We start from the raw sequence: 20,057 nt of genomic DNA, 5'->3' as shown, positions 1-20,057 counted from the left end.
AATGGGAAGAACAAACTCAGTTAATATGTTAATGTGCCACTAGGTGGCACTACTGTATAACAGTTTAGAACTCAACTATTACAGGCGACTTTTAGCAATAAAAAAATGTAATTGCGCTTACAAAAAAGAATAACTAACCTGGACTTATCAAAGATTGAATGGTCTTGCTTTGCAGCTTCCTCTATAAGAGGAATAACAATTTTCTCTGTTGAGTCAGTTAGAAGGGTGAATGTTGGCTCCACTATGAAGTCAATAAAACCTGGAAGTTACATAACAGTTGATATTTCTTAAGTAGTGTTAAGAAAAGCATAGCACAACAAAAATTAAAAACAAAATACAATACTTTGAACTGTACGTTTTTAGATCACTCCATGTATGTCATAGTCAGCAGTGATTATTCATAAAGAGTGATCCCTTTGCAAAGTTTCAGATCCACAGACGATATTTTAATATTAAGCTGAAAAATGTAAGCTAAAGTCCTGGTGTTTACTACCATAGAAGGGGTACCACGCAAAGCTACGAAAGCCAGTATGTAGGGGTATGTAAAAGACATGTACACCACAAGCAAAATCGCTTCACACAAAATTTTCGTTTCGTTTTGACAGCATTTTTGGGCAGCAAATTTTGTTTCATGGCCATTTGGCTCTGACGAAATTTGAGGGCCCTTTTTTTTTTTTATTCAGAACGACATTCAGGGGTATTCCTGGAGTATTCCAGAGTTCTTCTGGACTCACCTTTCATTATAGAGTTAGTACGGTCAAATAGGTACAGCAGCAGTAGTAGTAGCAAGACACTGGGCCTAGGCAGGCAGACACTGGCAGATAATAGGCACATGCAACCCCATGGAGCAGGACTACATTTCTACCACAATATTATAGATTTTTTTTTATTTTTTTTTTAAAACCTAGAGGTCAAAGAGGAGTAGCTGTCATAGTAGGACACTGGGACTGGGCAGGTAGACACTGACAGGTGATAGGCGCATGCAGCCCCGCGCAGCAGGACTGAATTTAATATTCAATATTATATATTATACATGTTATATTGTCACCAATATCTATTTATCAATGGAGAATAATAGATGATATGATAGAAAGATTATAAAAAATAACTCGTCCACAAATTGCAGATTTGGCTAGTAGCATAAGTGGGCAACTGTCATGATCAACTAAACTCTACTCAGGAATAGGGGAAAAATGTCTACTGCAGTCCCTGTAGTACACCACAGTAGAGACTACAGCTTCTCAAATCCACCCTACAACAGTACATTTTCTGCACTAAAATAAACTATTAACTTGCAGTATGATAGGTGAGCAATGAGCATTTACCTCGGCCTCTGGTAAGCTAACTGTTATTGTCTCACACTCCAACTCCATTAGCCTGTAACCAAGTTACTGACAAATCAAAATGCCGTCATCACACTTATATGTCTAATGCTTGTCCCCTCCCTTGTAAATGCTGATTGGCCAGAGTGAAAAAAGTAAGGAAAAACGTCCACAGGTTGTTGGACCCATCATTCACAGCCATAGCCGTCAATGAGACCACCCCCCATTTTTTGGCTACAGTCATTGATATGTACCCTCCTACACACAATCCGTCCCACTTAACCTCATCAACGAGCGCTTATAATGGCACCGAAACGGCTTGTGATGGCAGCGGCTACACGTAGCTACAAATGGATGAATCTTGATGACTTTTCAGAACTTTTGCTGTTTCGCCGGAGATGGCCTTCGTTTTCATTGACTCGTTCGAACACACAAAACAGGCAATTTTCGTTAATAATAAAGTTTGTACGAAAACGAATGGTATATGGTATATCAAGTTGAATGCTAGTAGATTTAACCAGAAAACTGCATTTAATCAAATTTGGGTGTTGAAGAATTTGCACCAAGATGAAATGGCCCCCTTTGACCAAAATGAAATGGATTTAATAATGTTTGCTAACCTCACTTGAACGGAAACAGATTAGTTTGTATTGGAGTATAGTATTTTATTTGAAGGTACCTACACCTGGGGTTCTAATTACACTTTTCCTGTAGTTGAGCAAAACACCTAGAAAATTCTCCCTAAAAGCATATTCACCTAGAAATGCAGAGATAGATCTGGGATGCCACCCATCAGGGGCGTACCTAGAGTATTTGGCACCTGGGGCATCGGATCCTGTATGTGGCACATCCCCTCCCCCCCACACACACACTTTAAATTTGCATAGCTTCTATCATTAGGCAAACATTGACGGGTACACAACATAACTGTTATCATTATATACTGAAGCAGACATTGATAGGGGTGCAACATAACTGTTATCATTATATACTGAGGCAGACATTGACAGGGGAACAGCATAATTGTTATCATTACATACTGAGGCAAACAGTAACAGGATGAGGTCACCTTGTCTGAAACATGCCATATCTGCATTAGGGAGATGATGGGTATGATAGAGAAGAAACACCTCTTGGAGTGTGGAAGCCATAACACCTTGTTGATGGGCATGAATATTTTAAATTTCTATCTACGAAACCATAAATCTGGAAGCATGACTGAGGCCATATTCAAGACACAGTAGTATTGAGGGAGATGCCTATGCTATCCTACACAACTGTGAAAATATATATTAATCTCTTCCTAATTGATAAATATCCTAGGTAAGGTCATCAACTTCTGCATTATGTCTACCTAAGACAAATAAAATGTAGTTCACCAAACCAAATCTTGTTTAATAGGGAACACCCACCAAATGTATACATTTCAGATTAAATATCAGTTTTTAAAAAATCGTTTTATTTACTTCTTGCATAATATTTTCAGGCAGCTGCAAATTCTCTATTTGTATGTGTTAAAGATCTGTTATTGTAGACCAATCTACTAAAAACACAATTGTTCAGTCTTTACCAACCAGCTGGGCATTCTGACTAATGAAAATTTAGGAAGAAACAGACTTCATTAGCATTGCCATAAAAAATCAGCTCAGTGTGGTGTCTGAGCAGGGAAAGTTAGCCAAAATAGCACATGAACAATAATTGCAGACCCCAGGTCTGGGAATAAAGTGAGGGTTTTTTTGTTTTGGTTTTTTAGAACTAAATTAAACAAAACCATGTTTTTGACAATGGTATCCTTATGTGTTTATTGTTTATTTCAATGCACAAGTTCTAAATCTTGCATATAAAGACATTTGCTTTCTGTGGATCCATACCACTTTATTCTTGATGCATATATTTAAAAAAAAAACTGTTATAACAAAATAATGTTTTTCTCTTTTTAAACTAAAAATTTGATAAATATAAAACATGGGAAAACATACACATGAAAAACACTCTTTTGATGATCATCATTATGTAAATGTGCATGTTGCTTCTCATTGTGGAGGAGTTTTTTTGTCATACAAGTAATGTACAGTCATGTTATTCAAAGACAACCTGCTGTAACTACAATATATGTCAGGTCTGACCAACTTCTTTTCAGTGGCAAACTGCTCCTCAGAGTCACAGATGACAGCTTGGAAAATGTTACAGTATGTTTCATTACACTTACATACATGTTATGGAGTGTGATCATCTGGAAGTATTATTTGTTCAGCTTTTCCATTTGTTAGCCTTATCAAGAGAACATAGAATCAAAAGAGTATTTTTTTTTTAATGATGAGAGTCAACTCTAGTGACAAACTGCTAAAATAAGGGCTGAGTTGGCTCCATATCCCCTTACATTTCAAGTGCCCAAATCGAGATACCAGTGTTGGGGGTGTGTGGCAAGAGTTGGCCCTTGGATAGCCACCCCACAGCACTATCATGGCTACAAGGTAAAGTCAGAGCTGCTGCTACTGCTTATTTTCACTCCCCTGGGCCAGTCAGTGGCATTCGGAAGATCTCCCTAAAAAGCCAATGCTCTCCATAACCTGTAAAGGCAGAAAGGGGGGCAGCTATCCAGGATAGCAGGAACATACCTGAAAATCAGGACTGTGGCCCTGCAGAATGCATAGTCACATTACAAAGAGGGAACCCATCCCATCTAGTAGGTGAGGTTCACTGGTGTTAGCCTCTCAAAACGCAGTGAAGATGGGGAGCTGAATTGTTTAACTTTGCTGCAAACTTCTGACTTAGAGATCTCAGCCAGTAGTCATCACTTATATTATGTGTCTATCCTTGTGCCATGATTGACTGAGATTGATCTTGTGTGTTACTGATTCCTTGATAAAATGTTTGATACAATTAACAGCACATGTACAATTATATTGTAAAAACATAATCAATGGCTGATTCTAGCAACCAAAAACAAATAACATTATCAAATTCTGCAGTGATACAAAGGCTGAAACCAAATGTTCCATCATGGACCTGGAGAACATGGTCATATATGAAACTCCCCTACAATGGAATGTTCTACTTTATCACCAAAAACACAATTCAATTTAACTGCTCCCTGTAAGGCAGCATACATTTTCAAATAAAGCTCATTATTTGCTCGAGAATCAAAATAAAATAATAAAAAATAAAGGTATTACCTATTTGTGACTGTGCCACCATTGTCGATTTACGGTCACAGAGTGGTGAGAATGGAAGACCTAATTCAGCTTCTTTGTCCCCCTGTAAATGCAAAACTGATATAAGCTTGCCAACTTTAATATTAAAAAAACATGCAGAATTACATATATATGTAAGACATAGTATTATTTGAGTATTTTTTTCCAGTCTATAAAGATTACCCCCTTTTGTGCTAGAACTGTTGACTGATTAATCCGTATAGCATTTGATGTTTTTTATATGTTTTGTTATATGATACGAAATCATATGATAAGTGCCTGTGTCTGTTTACACCAACAGGGACTCTTATGACATTGCATCCTAAATACATAGACATTAAAATATAGTTGGTCCCCCCTTTGTCGCTCAGATCCTAATATTTTTCCTGCTTCTAACACAACTTTAAGGCTAGGTTTCCACTTGGGTTTTTGTCCTGCGTTTTTTTTCTTGATGAAAAACGCCAAGAAAACTGCATTTTCCTGCGTTTTGGCGTTTTTTTCTGGAGTTTTTTCTGGCGGTTTAGCCTTTCTGTGGAAATTGCTTTTTTTGACCTTAGGCAGTTTTTCCAGCCTTTACAAGTTAGAAGTTTCACCCAGCTAAAAGGGATTAGGATAAATGGCAAGTATCTGCCCCCTGATGTCATTTACGTGGTAGAGTTCTACTTAAACGCCCCGGCGGACCCTTATGTCACTTTTCTGTGGTTTGTAAGGCATGCTTTATTCCGAATGTCTGCTCCTCTAGGAAGATTGGCCCCAAATGATGGTGCAAATTGTTTGCTGTTGCTTTTGGCACAGCAGGATCCAGTTGATGCGTTGCGTATGTTTGTTTGTAATGGCATGTTTGTTCCAAATGGTGTAGAATTCAATATGAACTTTGTTTTGTGTGAAACTGTTTGTTTCCAGCCTATTTCTCGTAGGACACACAGATACTGGGTCCATCCTCTGCATTGTAACGGGAAAAAACGCCATAAAAAACGCCAAGGCAATAAACCCACATGGCTTTTTCATGGCGTTTTTTCTCTCCCATAGACTTCTATTGGAGAAAAACGCCAAGATTTCCTTGCAAAAAACGCCAGAGTGTCAACATGCTGCGATTTTGAAAAACTGCCACAGAGCCCAAAAAAGCAGAAAAACGCCAAAGAGGACTGAAAAAACGCCAAACAGAAAAACGCCAAGTGGATATGGCATTCTGCGATTTCCTATTGAAGAACAGCTAACATCTGGCTGCAACGTTTTTTCACAAAAAAAACGCCAGGTGGCGCTATTGGCGTTTTAATGGGCGTTTTTAGCAAAAAAAAACCAAGTAGAAACCTAGCCTAAGGATGAAATGTTCACTTGCTGCCTAATATATCCCACCCAATGACAGGTGCCATGATAACACAATTATTCACTTCACCTGTCAGTAATCATAATTTTATGGCTGATCGGTGTATATATGTATAGTGTTAGAGTCAGTGGGTGTGTATTAGTGTATGTTGTTGGGTAGTGTTAGCATGTGTGTATGATGCTGTGTATGTTACTGTATGGCATTAGGATGAGTGTGTATATTTGCATATAGTGTTAGAGTGTGTATGTATTGGTGTATGGGGTTAGCATGGCTTTGTATGAGTATATGGTGTTAGCATGTGTGGGTTAAGGTGTTAATGTTTCTGAGCATATGATTTTAGTGTGTGTCTGTCACGGCATGGTGTTAAAGTGTGTATGAGTCAGTGTATGTTGTTTGGGAATGGCAGTGGGTGGGACAGTGGGATGGTCATGGTGCGTGCTTATGGGAGGAGCATCAGAGCCCAGTCATTAAGCATGTACTGGGCCCCAAAGATTTTTGGTCGCAGTAGGATAATCAGGCACCCAGCAGCCTACACATCGATACTGTAGAGCTGATTAAATCCGACCTGTCAATGTCAGAGAAGCGAGTCATCCACGCTTCCAGGCCTTTAGAAATGCGGGCACCACCAGAGGCGTCTCGCAGTAACCCATAAACAAATTTAGTGGTGATATGCCTCGAAGGAAGACAACAGAAACTGCCTATCCAGAGTGTTAGTCCACCCGTTCAAAAAACTTAAATTGGGAACTAGCAAAACTACGTACCAGTAGGCAACTAATGATGTAGAGACACTAATCATGTAAAGGCTATCCCTACAAGCTGAGAAAGACAGCATAGATGATTTTTTAGCATAGATATGGAATGGGGAACGATAGCCTTTTTTCTTTTTTCTGTATGTAACCTTTTGCACCATGTCCTTGATTGTTTCTTGGGCAGTTTGTATTTGCTAATCTTAATAAGCAGCACCTGTTAGATTTATTTGACTGCTTTGTTGAATACTTAACACATGCACCCACTTTGAACTTTGACCACATTTTCTGGGAATGCTGCCAAAAATGCTAATCAAAGCTTGTTTAGCCTTGTTTTTAAATTAAAATGTTTACGAATCCGAATGCGCAAATCAGGTTGGCATTCATTACAATGAATATGATGTAAAGTCTTAGAGGATACAAACAATATGGTAAAAATATCACTTTCTTAAATTATCTATGTCAAGTCTGCCATCAAGAAGTTCTTCAGCTCTGAGTTACCTAGCAAGGTATGGGGCCCCAAACTAAGTAGAGAGGGACTTTGATAAACCCAACAGTGAGGAGGCTCAGGTTTAAGCAGGTAAAGTTCAGTACTGAGTATAGTAGGCAATGCACAGACAGATCCAGAAACCTGTAAAGGTATACTGCAGGTTGAAGTCACAGATTGGTTAAACGGGATGCCAGCAGTTATCGCAGAACAGATGGTCAGACAAAGTCAAGTTCGATACACTAAATGTGCAGTCATACAAACCAGAGGTTGGTACACAGCGCAGGTAGTCAGACAAGCCAGGTACGTTACACAGGTAGGGCAATGCAGGATCACGATCACTTAGCAGAAGAGTAGTCAGGAAAGCCAATAACAGCAAACACGAATGCCAACTCAATACAAAGAATAGCAGACAAGACCACAACAGGGTGCCCGTGCTGAGCAGTTCCGGATTTTTAAATCCGGCGCCTAGCAAGCCCTGCCTCCAGCTGCGCTTGCAGGCATTTCGAGCTGACGAGGACACAGCTGTGATTGTGTAGCCGTCCTGACCCGGGTTAGTACAGGTTTCTTGGGACCTCTATGCCCGCAGAGGGGTCAGTTAGATCAATTTAAGTCCATCTGTCCAGAAACAGGTATTGGGTATAAAATAGAATATTGAACTAGCACCTGTAGAAAGAATTCTTCCATCAGTAAATTGGTCCATCGCCGATGCATATCCCATGTTTTTGCTGGATGACTGATGTCTGCTGCATGAAGAATCAAAGACATGGCTTTTGCTTTATCTATCCTGTCAAACAAAGAACATGAATAATCCAATTATCATAAACATGAAACTTGGCAGCAGGCAAAGAGGAGAAAATTACAGGAAGTGACCTCAAGTGATGTTAGTCTGACCCACTTTTCTGTATATACCTGCTAATAAATCACATAAGTTGCTATTCCCTCTGTGTTAAAAAAAACAGTTTGATCTCCTTTTATAACTTCACATTTTTATTGGTTGTAGACAGATACCGCTGAGGTAAGAGGCGAGCAGAAATTCTCATATCCATTGATAACGGTGCTATTTAACTGTAACCATGATTATCCAACTCATATTTAACATATGTGGTAAAATGCTGTTTGTTAAGCTGTCTGAATGTGTTTCAAAATATTTTTTAAGCTATTTCTGTAATGCATTTTGACTTTTTTATATACAGTATACATAAAGCCACAGATAGAGACAGTAGAGATTTGTAGCGCAATAAGGCGATCTAGAAAAATAGCACACATTTATATTATATACCGGTATATATAAAAACATGTATAAAGATACATATATAAATAAGATCACTTTTCATTTTTCATGAAGCCGACTCAAAAATAGCTTTATAAATATTTGCGGACCCTACTTGTGAATCACATGCACTACTTATATATCACTTTGAGCTATCCCAGATGCCCCGTAATCAGTTCTGATTTCTAGAGCCTACAGGTGAAATCCAGAGAGTTCTAAAGTATATTTGAAGCAGCTGTGTTAAGTAATATAGTAATATTTTATTGGGTTTTCTTAGAACAAACTAAGAGTGACCTAAACGTATTTGAAAAACAAAGTTGTATAAAGTCAGGGATTTATATGAATTCATTTTTTTACAACAAAATTAGGTTATGAATATTAAAATATATTGTTGTGTATTATGATAAAGTCCCTTTGAAAAATATTTTAAGCACAATTGTAGAATTGCCATTTTATTACATCTGCTTTTGATGGAAAATCATTTTAATGGTTAGCATGTTTTCCAGTGAAATAGTACAGTCATTTATTGATATGATTTCCAAAATAGAATAGCAGTTTACCTGCCCTGTAATAGAACATACTGTAACTTACCCCTCTGGCTGCTGCAATGTACTTCTCATGGTTTTTATCTGCTGAAAGTGGCAGGACATATCTGTAGACAAAACCATCTCTATCACCAGTGTTCTTAAGTCTCTGCAAAGAATAACAAAATACAAAATTGTTACAAAGTTCACCAACCTGTGTATATTTGTATATTTTCTAAGAAATATAAAAATAAAAAAAAGTTGGACAAAAAATATGGGAGAAAATGCTGGAAAAAAATAGTATTGCATTGTGTGCATTCTTTATTGCAAGCATGGAAACAAACGTAGTCATAACTACAATATAGTTTATATAGTACATATTTCAATTGAATGCATTTAAGTCTCTCTCCCCATTTGACTTATCACCAAATGGGGAGAACCACTTCTCCGGTTCTCAGAGTCAAGACCCGAATCCTCCAGGTCGCGGGAGCAGGCTCTTGAAATGCCCTGCTCCCTGCCCATTTTTCATTTAAATGGGGGTGCTTCCCGCTGACATTGGGGGTGTTCCAATAGAAACGTAGAAACTCCCCTGACATCATCGGTACCTCCCACTAATGTCAGGGGGACCGCCCACTGACATCAGGGGGGCCGCCCACTGACTTCCTGGCCGTGTCCCGCAAGGGAAGGCTCTGGGTAGCTGGAGCCCAGAAGTTCCCAGGTATGCTTATCACTGCCCAGCCTATACATAGTAGTGCCCTACTGAGTGATCAGACTCCAAGTTACAAGGGAGATCTATAGCACGATGTTCCTATTTACAACATGTCCATAATAGACATGCAAATACACATAACAGATATGATGTCATATCCCAGCACTAGGAACTGCAGTCGTGGAGGGGGCAGCAGAGGAAGTGATACCCTGTGTAACGCCTAGATCAACACCAAAGAGTTGCTATTCAAATCCAAACTGAACTTTTGCATAGGCATAAGATAAGCACAAGAAAAGTGACACAAAATAAGTTTTCTTATCGGCTTACTTAAAACAAATTGGACATGACCGCTACTTTAATATGGTGAGATAAAATATTCTACATCAACTCACCCTGTACTCTATTTGTGTTTTCTTATATAAAGAGTGTTATAAGACATCTCTAAAAAGAAAAAAAATCTTGCTGTAACTACACTCATTTTCATGTTGCCTATGCAAATGTCCAAGATGGCAGCTTCAAGCAGATGTGATAATGTCATCAAACTGCAGTTAATTGCACTTCCCATTTAAAGATAACTTTTTCAGGTAGAAATTTAGCAGCCATGCTATTTAAATAATAATCATGTATGTACTGATAAACATAGACATCCCATGATGCTAAAGAGAATAACATGGCACATGGCAGAGTCTTTTTACAGAATAGGCAAGCCATTTATATACTTTTTATTAAAAGTTTTCCATTATCAAATACTACTTATTATTAGTAATACATATACCAAAAATGGCAATTCCACTTTTTATGGGAAGTTTCAAGAAAATGAATAATCTCATATTGGTTCTATGTGTTGTAACATGAAAATCACCCTTGTTTTGTTTATTTTGAGGCAGTTTACGTATATATATTCTCACTCTGGTGCAGATTAGACAGGTTTTAGCACTGCATATACTACTTTAACTTTGTGATGTAATTACCTGTGTACAGTCTAAAATAAGCACGTCTTACTGGTTATGCGTTGTTTCCCCCCTAAGGCTAAGTTCCAGAGCATGACCAGCAAACACTTAATGGATAATTAGACTGAAACATACTAGACCAAGGATTTTTTTCTTTTCAATACCAACTGGTATATAAATCTTAGATCTTTGTTTTCTATATCATTTTAAAAGAAATAATGCAAATGATTCTGTAACACTGTCTGCACAAGAAAATCAAGGTCACTATTTACAATTAGATAACAAAATTTTATGACAATATCCTTTGAGTTTATTAATACTACATGTACTGGCAATTTCAGTATTTAAGATGACAGTTCATCTAAACACAAGGTTTTACAAAAACATATTTATGCTTTGAATGTTTATAAATAGTCAATTTGTTTTTTCAGACTAGGTTTTGCATTACAGGATAATCACTTCCAGCAACAGTAGCACTACATCAATGGACAAACACACCAAGCAGCATGGATGAGACTGAATTTCCTCCGAAACAGGATAACTTTGGTGAATTGATTCCTCAGGGTAAGGAAGGTGACAGAGCAGCAATACCAGAGCCTCATTCAGTTTGAATATTGAGTGATGGGTAACCTAATTGCGGCAGACTGAGTTTTAGGAAAGCCATCTGCAAGGTGAGCTGCATTCTCTCCTTTGCTAAATATGCACTTTTTTGTGCTACATCTCATAAACGTTATGGACAATTATGCCCCTCCAAGCTTTAAAGTTATTATTTTTAAGGGTCAACTTGCCCTTTAGCCTTGGGTCATAAAGGGTGGCTAGAATGTACTCTGGTGTGTATATGATTGCTTTCATGCAACCTCTCAGCTCCTCTATTAGCCTCCTGATCAGCGTTTTAACCCTCAGATGTCTGATCTCATTGCATTCCAGGTAGTCATTAATTTTCTGCAGGTAAATAAGGTGATGGCCTAGCCCAAACTGGCAGTGCTTTGTGAACAATATTTTCTTATTTATTTATTTAATCCTCTACAAAGATTTGATGATTTGGTGAAACATTTGAAGAAATGGCATCTAATTTTAACTTTAAAAAAGAGCCCTAAAATAATCAATTATTAAATAAAAACAATGAAAAAGCCTTTGGCTGCAGTCCAAGTAGGGTAGTAAAATATTAGTAGTTTTACAGCTTCTAGAATCCACTACACCCCAGTAAATTTTCTGCAGTAGTAGTACCCCACCCCCCAAAAAAAAACAAGGAGATGACGTGACCCTATATATCTATAGTCTTGCAAAAATAGAAAGCACACCCTCTTTGAATTCTATGTTTTTACATATCAGGACATAATAACAATCATCTGTTTCTTAGTAAGGTCTAAAATTTAGGTAAATATGGCTTCTCCATTTTGGCTTTACTTTTGTTGAATAAATCATGACGGTGTAATATGTCATGTGTTGTTGTTCATCTGAAGTTGGTTTTACCAAATGTTTAGAACTGCTAAGGAACAGATACCTTAGATACCTATACACACTATATTTACAAAGCATTTATAAATTTAAAGTCTGATTTCCAGCAACCTCAGTCCCCCTCATCAATTGTAGGAGTCTGCAGGGACTGGATGGAGGGGTACTGCTAATGTGAATGAAAGACTTGGATGATGTGCATTCTTTTCCAAAATAAAACAGAGAAGATAAGATTTATTTTATTTGTTTCTTTTTTATTGGATGGGGATTAATCTAATTTCCACCAAATACATAAACACCAAATAAAAGATTACATTTATCCCCACCCAATAAATAATCACCAAAAACTAAATCCCATTTCCCATTTAAATAACATGTGTCATGCATATAAAAAAGCATTTTCATTTATATTAAACAGAAGGATGCACACACCATACCCCTGCGGTCCTCTGCGCATGCTTTTCTGCTCTCTGCTTACTTGCTTGCTTGGATACCCTTCACTAATTCTACAATGTTGCTCTGGACAGGCTGACTACCTATCCTCGACTAACTTTCCCGAACAGCCAAAACGTGGGTGTCTTTTAAATATGTCAGCGTGAAATAGAGTACAAAAATCACACTGCATCTCTGCACGGGCTGTACGGCATAAAAAGTTGCTGGCTGAAGTTTTCAGTTGGAGCAGCATATTATTTAGGGGGGCCATGGTGCCCTCTGGGCCCCCCTAGAGACTCCACTGACGTCTGACTTCTAACTCTCATCTGTTTCTGGCTGCCCAGAGTTAAAATTGGATCAGTATGGGTATATGTCTATGATTAACCCACAGGCTGTTGGAAGTATCACAGCTACTTCATGCCAAGATTGTTTTGGCTACTTCAATCATTTATTCTGTAGCCTCCTAGACACAGTCTTTTCCCACTTGAAAGAGTGCCAATATTCAGAGATTTAACGTTCATTTTCTTTTGATTGTACGAATTAGCCCAAAGTTGGTAAGAATGAAGTCTACTATGGAGTCTTAAAACATATATTGCTAAGATATTGGAACCCAATTTGCAGAGAGTAGTTGCTTGCAAATTATCTCACCAAAAACTATTACAGGAGTAGCCAACTCTGAGCTTAAAGGGCCACAAACAAATTAAACATTTTATATATTCATTAGACTTGTGCATTTGTTTTGTACAAACTTTATTTATAATGAAAATTGCTTGTATTGTGTGTTCGTATTAATCAACAAAAATGAGGGAAAAACGCAAAAGTGCCAACATGTTACAATGATTTGTCCATCTGTCCCCATGTGTAGCTGCTGCCAATACAAGCCATTTTGGTGCTCCTTGATAAGGTAAAGCGGGAGGGACTGTGTGTGGAAGTGTACATATCAATGAATTAGCCAAAAAACAGGATGGTTATGGCTGTGATTGGTGGGCCCAGCAACCTGTGGGAGTTTTTCCCTTATTTTTTTATTTTAGTGCAGACAATTTACTGTTGTGGAGAGGATTGGAGAAGCTGTAGTAACTACTGTAGTGTATTACAGGGACTGCAGCAGACATGTTCCCCTGTTCCTGAGTGGAGTTTAGTTGTCCATTTTTTTCAACTAGACAAACTTGTAATTTGTGGACAAGTTATTTTTTATAATCTTTCTATGATATCATCTGTTATTTTCATTGATAAATACATATTGGTGAGGTGACACAGGCATGCTGTTTCAGCGGCCGAGGAGGCACAGGCAGGCTATTTTGGGGCACAGGCAGGCTGCTTCAGGGGCAGCAGTGGCATAGGCTGGCTACTTCAGGGGCAGCCGTGGCACAGGCAGCCTGTTTCAGCGGCCAAGGAGGCACAGGCAGGCTATTTTGGGGCACAGGCAGGCTGCTTCAGGGGCAGCGGTGCCACAGGCAGGCAGTTAAATGGGCAGCGGTGGCACAGGCAGGCTGTTTTAGGGGTGTGCTGAGTTATTCAAAAAACCTTGCCTGTTTTTAGCCCTCTAGACAAGCTTAACACTTACAAATGACTCTGTCTTACCTCCAATCATCTTTGGACAAATTTATCAATATATTCATTTCCTCATCTTGCATAATTCGGTAGGCAGCACTCACATGATGATTTTCAAGAACAGAACGATCATTGTACAATATTGCAACCTCTGACCTACAGAAACAGGGGGAATATAACACCATTTTTTGGAAAATATGTAAAACAGAGAAAAATTTTAAAGAAGCACTGTCCTTAGCTTATTGACTAAATCAGGAGTTGCAAGGTGTGTTTGCTCACCTTTTCTTCCAGTAAAAACGTGACTTTTCATAATGTATTATTAAGATGGTGAGTTGAAACTACTATGTCCTTCAAAACTCCAACACTATACACTAACTCTAACCTATCCCTGACATCTAACCATACCTCACACTTTCACTATCCACTAAATGTACCCAAATGCCATCCCATATCTCCTAACTTAAATGACCAAGTTGTTAAGTTAATTATATAAGTGCTAGCTAGTTTTGAGACACCAAAAAAACCCCCAACTATTTGCTGTACCAAAACCCGGTGAGGGGGAGACAGTTTTCTAACCTATACCATTAAACAGCAAATTAAAGATAACAGTACTAATTTTTGTTTTCTGTTGACCTTAAATATTATATTCTGGTCTGGTATTGACCAAACTCTGCACTTATAGAAGACAGTTGCAACAATGCTGTTATCTATGTACTCTTATTAGTATGGTTTAAACATTCTATTGCAAATTAATTCATTTAAGTAGAACATTTTAAAAATGGACATACCTAGTCTGTATATGGAAGTTATTTGTGGTCCCAGTGTGCTCATAGTCATGGATAGCAGCAGCAAAGATCATTCCCAAAATTTCCAGTTCTGTGAGCCAGTGCTGTCAAATTCAAGTACCTACATATTATTATACACCCACACATACACAACTTTGTGTGTATATACTGACAAATATGCAAACCATATTCATACCAAACCAGGACTATATGGATGCTAAGGTATGTTTACACAAGCCAAACCCTGGGGTTCTATGGGTGATTTGTCATTAATGATCATTAAAATAAATAAACAAGGATGCAGGCAGGATCAGAATATGTTTCCTATAAACAATTCAAGTTCATCCTTGAATTGAGGCAAAATTATGGTACCTCTAGAGTACCCAGTATGCCGACGGCTCTTAACAAGTTTCTGGAGTTGTCCATATTGTCTATTTTGGTTTGCAACTCTAATTACTCATGAGGTAAAAGGGAAAGCTGGATTAGGGCCATCAATATAGGATTTAGAGGATGGATTTTTGCTTTCTTTCAGGAACACTGCTTCCAAGAAAACAACAAACAAATGCATCTTAATAAAATATTTATTTCAAGGACAATAACCCTTTGCTGTAATTTACATGCAGAATGGGCCACGTTCACATCTAATACCATATATTTTTAAAATACTTTTAATTATTTAGTACCTTAAGATATTATTTTTTAATAGACTTTTGCATTCGTATTCGGACGAACATGAAAACGAAAACGAAGGGTGCGTTTTAGTTGTTCAGCCTGAATACTGAAGAAACGAACATGGCCGCTGCAAAACATACACTAAGACGTACAACACAAAGAATCTTCATGTTCATCTTCGTCTTTGTTAATATCTCATAACTAATCTCCCTGGTCTCTTCCCCCTCTAGCTTACCTTGTCTACGCAGCATCACAGGAGTTAACAGTCTGTGCGAGCAACTCTACCAATAAAGGGCAGCTGCCCATCATTGGTTGATGCTAGAGGAGGCCCCTGCCGGCGAACCAATAGAGTCGCTCTTAACTCCTGTTCCCTCCCCAGGCCAAGTTTCAGCGTCAGATGAAAGGTCTGCACGAGTGACTCTATTGGTCGCTCATACGGACCTTTAACCCCTTAAGCAGGCATCTCTAGCGACTCTGTTGGTTACTTAAATCTTATTAAATTCTTGTCTAACGATATCAGGATAGTGTCAAATTTGAACAATCTTTCACATTTCCAAATTTGAAAACACACTTAATGCTTAATAAGTCCCAATTTTGGAGTGTCAACTACATTGTGCCAGTGCAGAGGGAAAATGTCCACCCATAACAGCAGTATAGGCCTAGTGAGTTAGGGCTTTATGTCTGGATAATCCTTAGTCATTGCATATAAACAGCATAAACGGATGACTAGATCCCAACATTACAGTGCCCTCTGCTAATTTTGTCACCCTTGGTAAGTATGAGCAAAGAAAGCTGTGAAAAAGTGTTTTTATTGTTTAACCCTCTAACCCTTTGACCTTCAAGGTCAAAGTTTAACCTTTTAATATGCTGCATTCTCTCAAACAATTGCAAACACAACCCAGGTTTTTGCCCCCAAAAATGTGAAATATATATATATATGTGGCACAATTATTGGCACCCCCGTGAATTCACAAGACAAAAATATATTTGAAGTATATTTCAACTAATATTTTACATTTTTAGTACACTTGAGTGACTAGAAACACTAGTCACAGGGGTAAAACTATTAAGTAACACATTCCCTTAGTCATTCATTACAATGGGTAAGGTCAAGAAATATAGCTGTCATGTGCCGCAAAAGGTTGTTGAGTTTTACAAAATGGGCTATAAGAAAATAGCAAAGCACTGAAAATGCCAATTTCCACAATCAGGGCAATAATTAGGAAGTTCCAGTCAACTGGAAATGTTATGAATCAACCTGGAAGAGGATGTGTGTCTATATTGTCTCAATGCACTGTAAAGAGGATGGACTGAGTGTCCAAAAAATCTCCAAGGATCACAATTGGAGAATTGCAGAAGTTAATTGGCTCTTGGGGTCTCCAAATCTACAATCTGACATCACCCACATCACAAGTTGTTTGGAAGGGTTTCAAGAAAAAAAGCCTGTACTCTCATCTAAAAGCAAACTCAACCATTTTCATTTTTTCAGACATTACTGGAACTTTAAACAGGATCGGGTTCTAGGTCAGATGAAACCAAAATAGAGTTTTTGGCCAATAAATACTAGAGGTGGCACACAGAGAGATAGCCATGTAGAAAAGTACCTCATGCCCAAGGTTAGATATGGAGCTGTTTTTCTAACAGAGGACTTGGACATTTTGTTCAGATACATGACATAATGGACTCTATCAAATATCAACACCAGACTCTACCAAAAAAAGCTTAACATTGCCTGTGGTTGGATCTTCCAGCAGAACAATGATCCAGAACATACATCTAAACCAACACAAAAATGGTTTACTGATGACAAAATCAGGTTCCTACCATGGCCACCCCAGTCCCAAGATTTGAACCACATAAAAAATATGTAGGGTGACCTGAAGAGGAGAGTCCACAAGAGGTTCTGTATTTAGGAATGGTCTCTTAGATTTCTTGCTATGTATTCTCCAACCTCATCCATCCTCAATTTTACATATTTTCATAGTCTTCTATGCCCATATTTACCAAGGTTGCCAATATTAGTGGCACTGCATATAGACCACAAGCTTCCAAAAGAACATATGTAACTTTTGTTCTAGAATGTATACATTTCTGATGTATTTTTTATATGTACATTATATTAGCTAAAGCTTCCACTCACATTTCAGACCACTGTCCAACCCCTTCTGTTATAGTAGTCTTTAAGATAGCTATTACTTATCTATGTAGAAATTCCACAATGGCACTTGACAGACTCAGCATCCACTATGATTGGACCTGTATGTAGGAATAACAGTTCCTACAGTGACAGGTCTTATATATATATTACTGGATTAATCCTTTATAAATAGTATTATAATATGTATTTTTTAATGAACTTTAAGAATAACTGTTTCTTACTAGAATAATCAGAAGTTTGTTGCTTTCTTTGTAAGTGTGAAGCAAAACATTGAGCTTGGACATTAGCCTCATATTTTAATTCACAAAGAAATTACCACTTATGCTCATGTGGTCTCATTTTAATAAACATTCCTTCTGTGTTTTGTTCCAGAAGTGTCTTGCTATTTAAAAAAAAAAGCTCACACAGTTTACAGTCAAATCTAGTATAAAATCATAATTTAATAGGGGGTGTTCAGGCAAACTGACATTCCAAAGTGTTATATTTGGTGCTATTCATGTGGTTTTAGCAGCCAATTCAAATTGACCAAAAATGATTCTGACACATTTTTTTATTTGTTTTTGGCCCATTTATTTTGAGGCAATGGATTACGTTTCTCGCCAATTCGGTTTGCCTGAAAATTCTAGAGCATTTTTAATTCAGGAACATAATTTGTTGCCTGGTGCCCATGTTTATTCTCACTCATTCTCTCACCCTCCTACTCATTCTTTCACACCCTCTAAATGTTTCCCTACCACATCTGCTTCTCCTGACCACTTCTGCTTTCACATTTTTTCTTATTCATCTTCTATCTTCATCCGCATCTCCATGGACATAACCTCAGCCAAAATGGTGGTGTTTCAGGTCACGTCCTCTCCCCAAATCCTCTAATTATAGTAGAAAACATCACTGAAACTTCTGTCATTTTGCCCTAAGGTAAATATGGCAGCACCAGTGATGTCTTCTGCCGATCCTCCAATCCAATTTATGACCGCAGAGATGCAGATGAGAATAGAAAACTGAAAATAGCAGATTAAAGGTAGAAGAGAAAAGAGGAGGGGTTTGGCCTCGTTTTTGTGGCTTCTTATGAATCGCCAAATTTACTGACAAGTGTGGCCATATGGGGGATTTAATGTACATATATATTGTGCTGGATGTAAATATTCTATAATTATAGACTTAAGAAATGTGCATGCCTAGTAGTAGACTATTTTGTTTAACTTTTTTTTCTTTCCTCAGGAGTATTTGTGCCTGTTAATTTATGAGATGTCTTGAATAGCTAAGGAAGGGTGGTCATGACTGTTGGCTTGGGAACATTCTTGGTGCATGCAGGAACATGTCTGAACCTTTTAAGGGTTTTTAAAGAAATATCTATCTACGTGTAATGTAAATGTTGTTCCATGATAACATGCACTATTCATAGAGGTGACTATTTTCTGTCCTGATAATACTCATTTGCCTCTTTGGTCTGTAATTGATAGGGGTAGATGTTTAAAGTGAGGTCACAGGAAATTAAACATGGCAGTGTATGTTTCATACGTTAGGTGATTTTGTGTTTCGGCATAGGGACTTGAGGAAGGAGGATCGGATTCATCTGCCATTGACCTAGAAAGGCATAGCTATAGGCCTAAGTAGTCAATGTATTGCCTGGATAGTGTATATTTACATAATTTGTTGAAAAGTAATAATTTCGTTTCACTAGTATTTCCTATGTAATGATTTTTTTCTTAATAATGTTTTAAGCATTTTATGCACTTCTGAAAACAGCTTGCATTCATTTATGCCAGAATGACTAGTAACTCTGCTACCTGTGAACCACATTTGCATATGTCAAGAATCATGAGCATTAAATACGTTAACATCAAACATTTGAAGGTATTCTGTTCCTATGTGTTATGCCACAAATAACTTTAATGAAAGGAAAACAAAATAGGGAAAACGTGTTTACAGCCAAGAAATGCTGAGGTGATTTAGCCAAATGTGCTTGCCAGGAACAAGTAGTGCTGTCATTAATAAAATGTACTTTATTTGCAGTGAATGATAACTAAGTGGCTGTTATCAAAAATAACTTTGCGCCAGAAATTTCATTCATATTAGATAAACATTGGCAAATTATATGGAGAGTTAAAAAAATACATGATTTGAAAAGGATTATACATATTTGCTTAAATTTTATATATTTGAAGCTTCAACATGATAAAATGAAGTCTACTAGTAATATCACAGATGGCTTAGGCACATAGACCATTGGTGTCCTTTTCCTCATCATCCTATCTAAGTACATCCCAGGTTGACTCATCTGGAGTGCCCTCCATTGCTCTGTTCGACGAACATGAAAACGAACACGAAGTAGTTGTTCAGCCTGGCATAGGATGTAAAATAGGTGAAATGCAATCCACAATTGTAAGATTATGAGGTGTTCTTTATGATATACATGGATGTATGCACTTGCATGAATCCCTTGCAATAAAACCCATTTCTTAATACTGTTTC

At 37.7% G+C, this 20,057-nt stretch overlaps 1 protein-coding gene across 1 annotated transcript in view; it reads right to left on the bottom strand.

Annotated features, from left to right (window-relative positions):
• LOC149287590 (dual specificity calcium/calmodulin-dependent 3',5'-cyclic nucleotide phosphodiesterase 1A-like) overlaps positions 1 to 20,057 on the bottom strand; it is a 46,158-nt gene that overhangs the window by 3,111 nt on the left and 22,990 nt on the right. Inside the window, exons 6-11 of the mRNA XM_089492775.1 lie at positions 14,759 to 14,859; positions 14,001 to 14,126; positions 8,941 to 9,042; positions 7,743 to 7,863; positions 4,499 to 4,580; positions 139 to 259 (exon numbers count right to left, since the gene is read on the bottom strand). Coding sequence (XP_089348901.1) covers positions 139 to 259; positions 4,499 to 4,580; positions 7,743 to 7,863; positions 8,941 to 9,042; positions 14,001 to 14,126; positions 14,759 to 14,859 — 653 coding nt within the window. The remainder of the gene's footprint in view (positions 1 to 138; positions 260 to 4,498; positions 4,581 to 7,742; positions 7,864 to 8,940; positions 9,043 to 14,000; positions 14,127 to 14,758; positions 14,860 to 20,057) is intronic.

This window comes from Sceloporus occidentalis, unplaced genomic scaffold (assembly GCF_023333645.1).
Source record: "Sceloporus occidentalis isolate IW3139 unplaced genomic scaffold, rSceOcc1.0.p SCAF_59, whole genome shotgun sequence".
Classification (NCBI taxonomy): Eukaryota; Metazoa; Chordata; class Lepidosauria; order Squamata; family Phrynosomatidae; genus Sceloporus; species Sceloporus occidentalis.
This window is presented reverse-complemented; position numbering and strand designations above follow the sequence as displayed.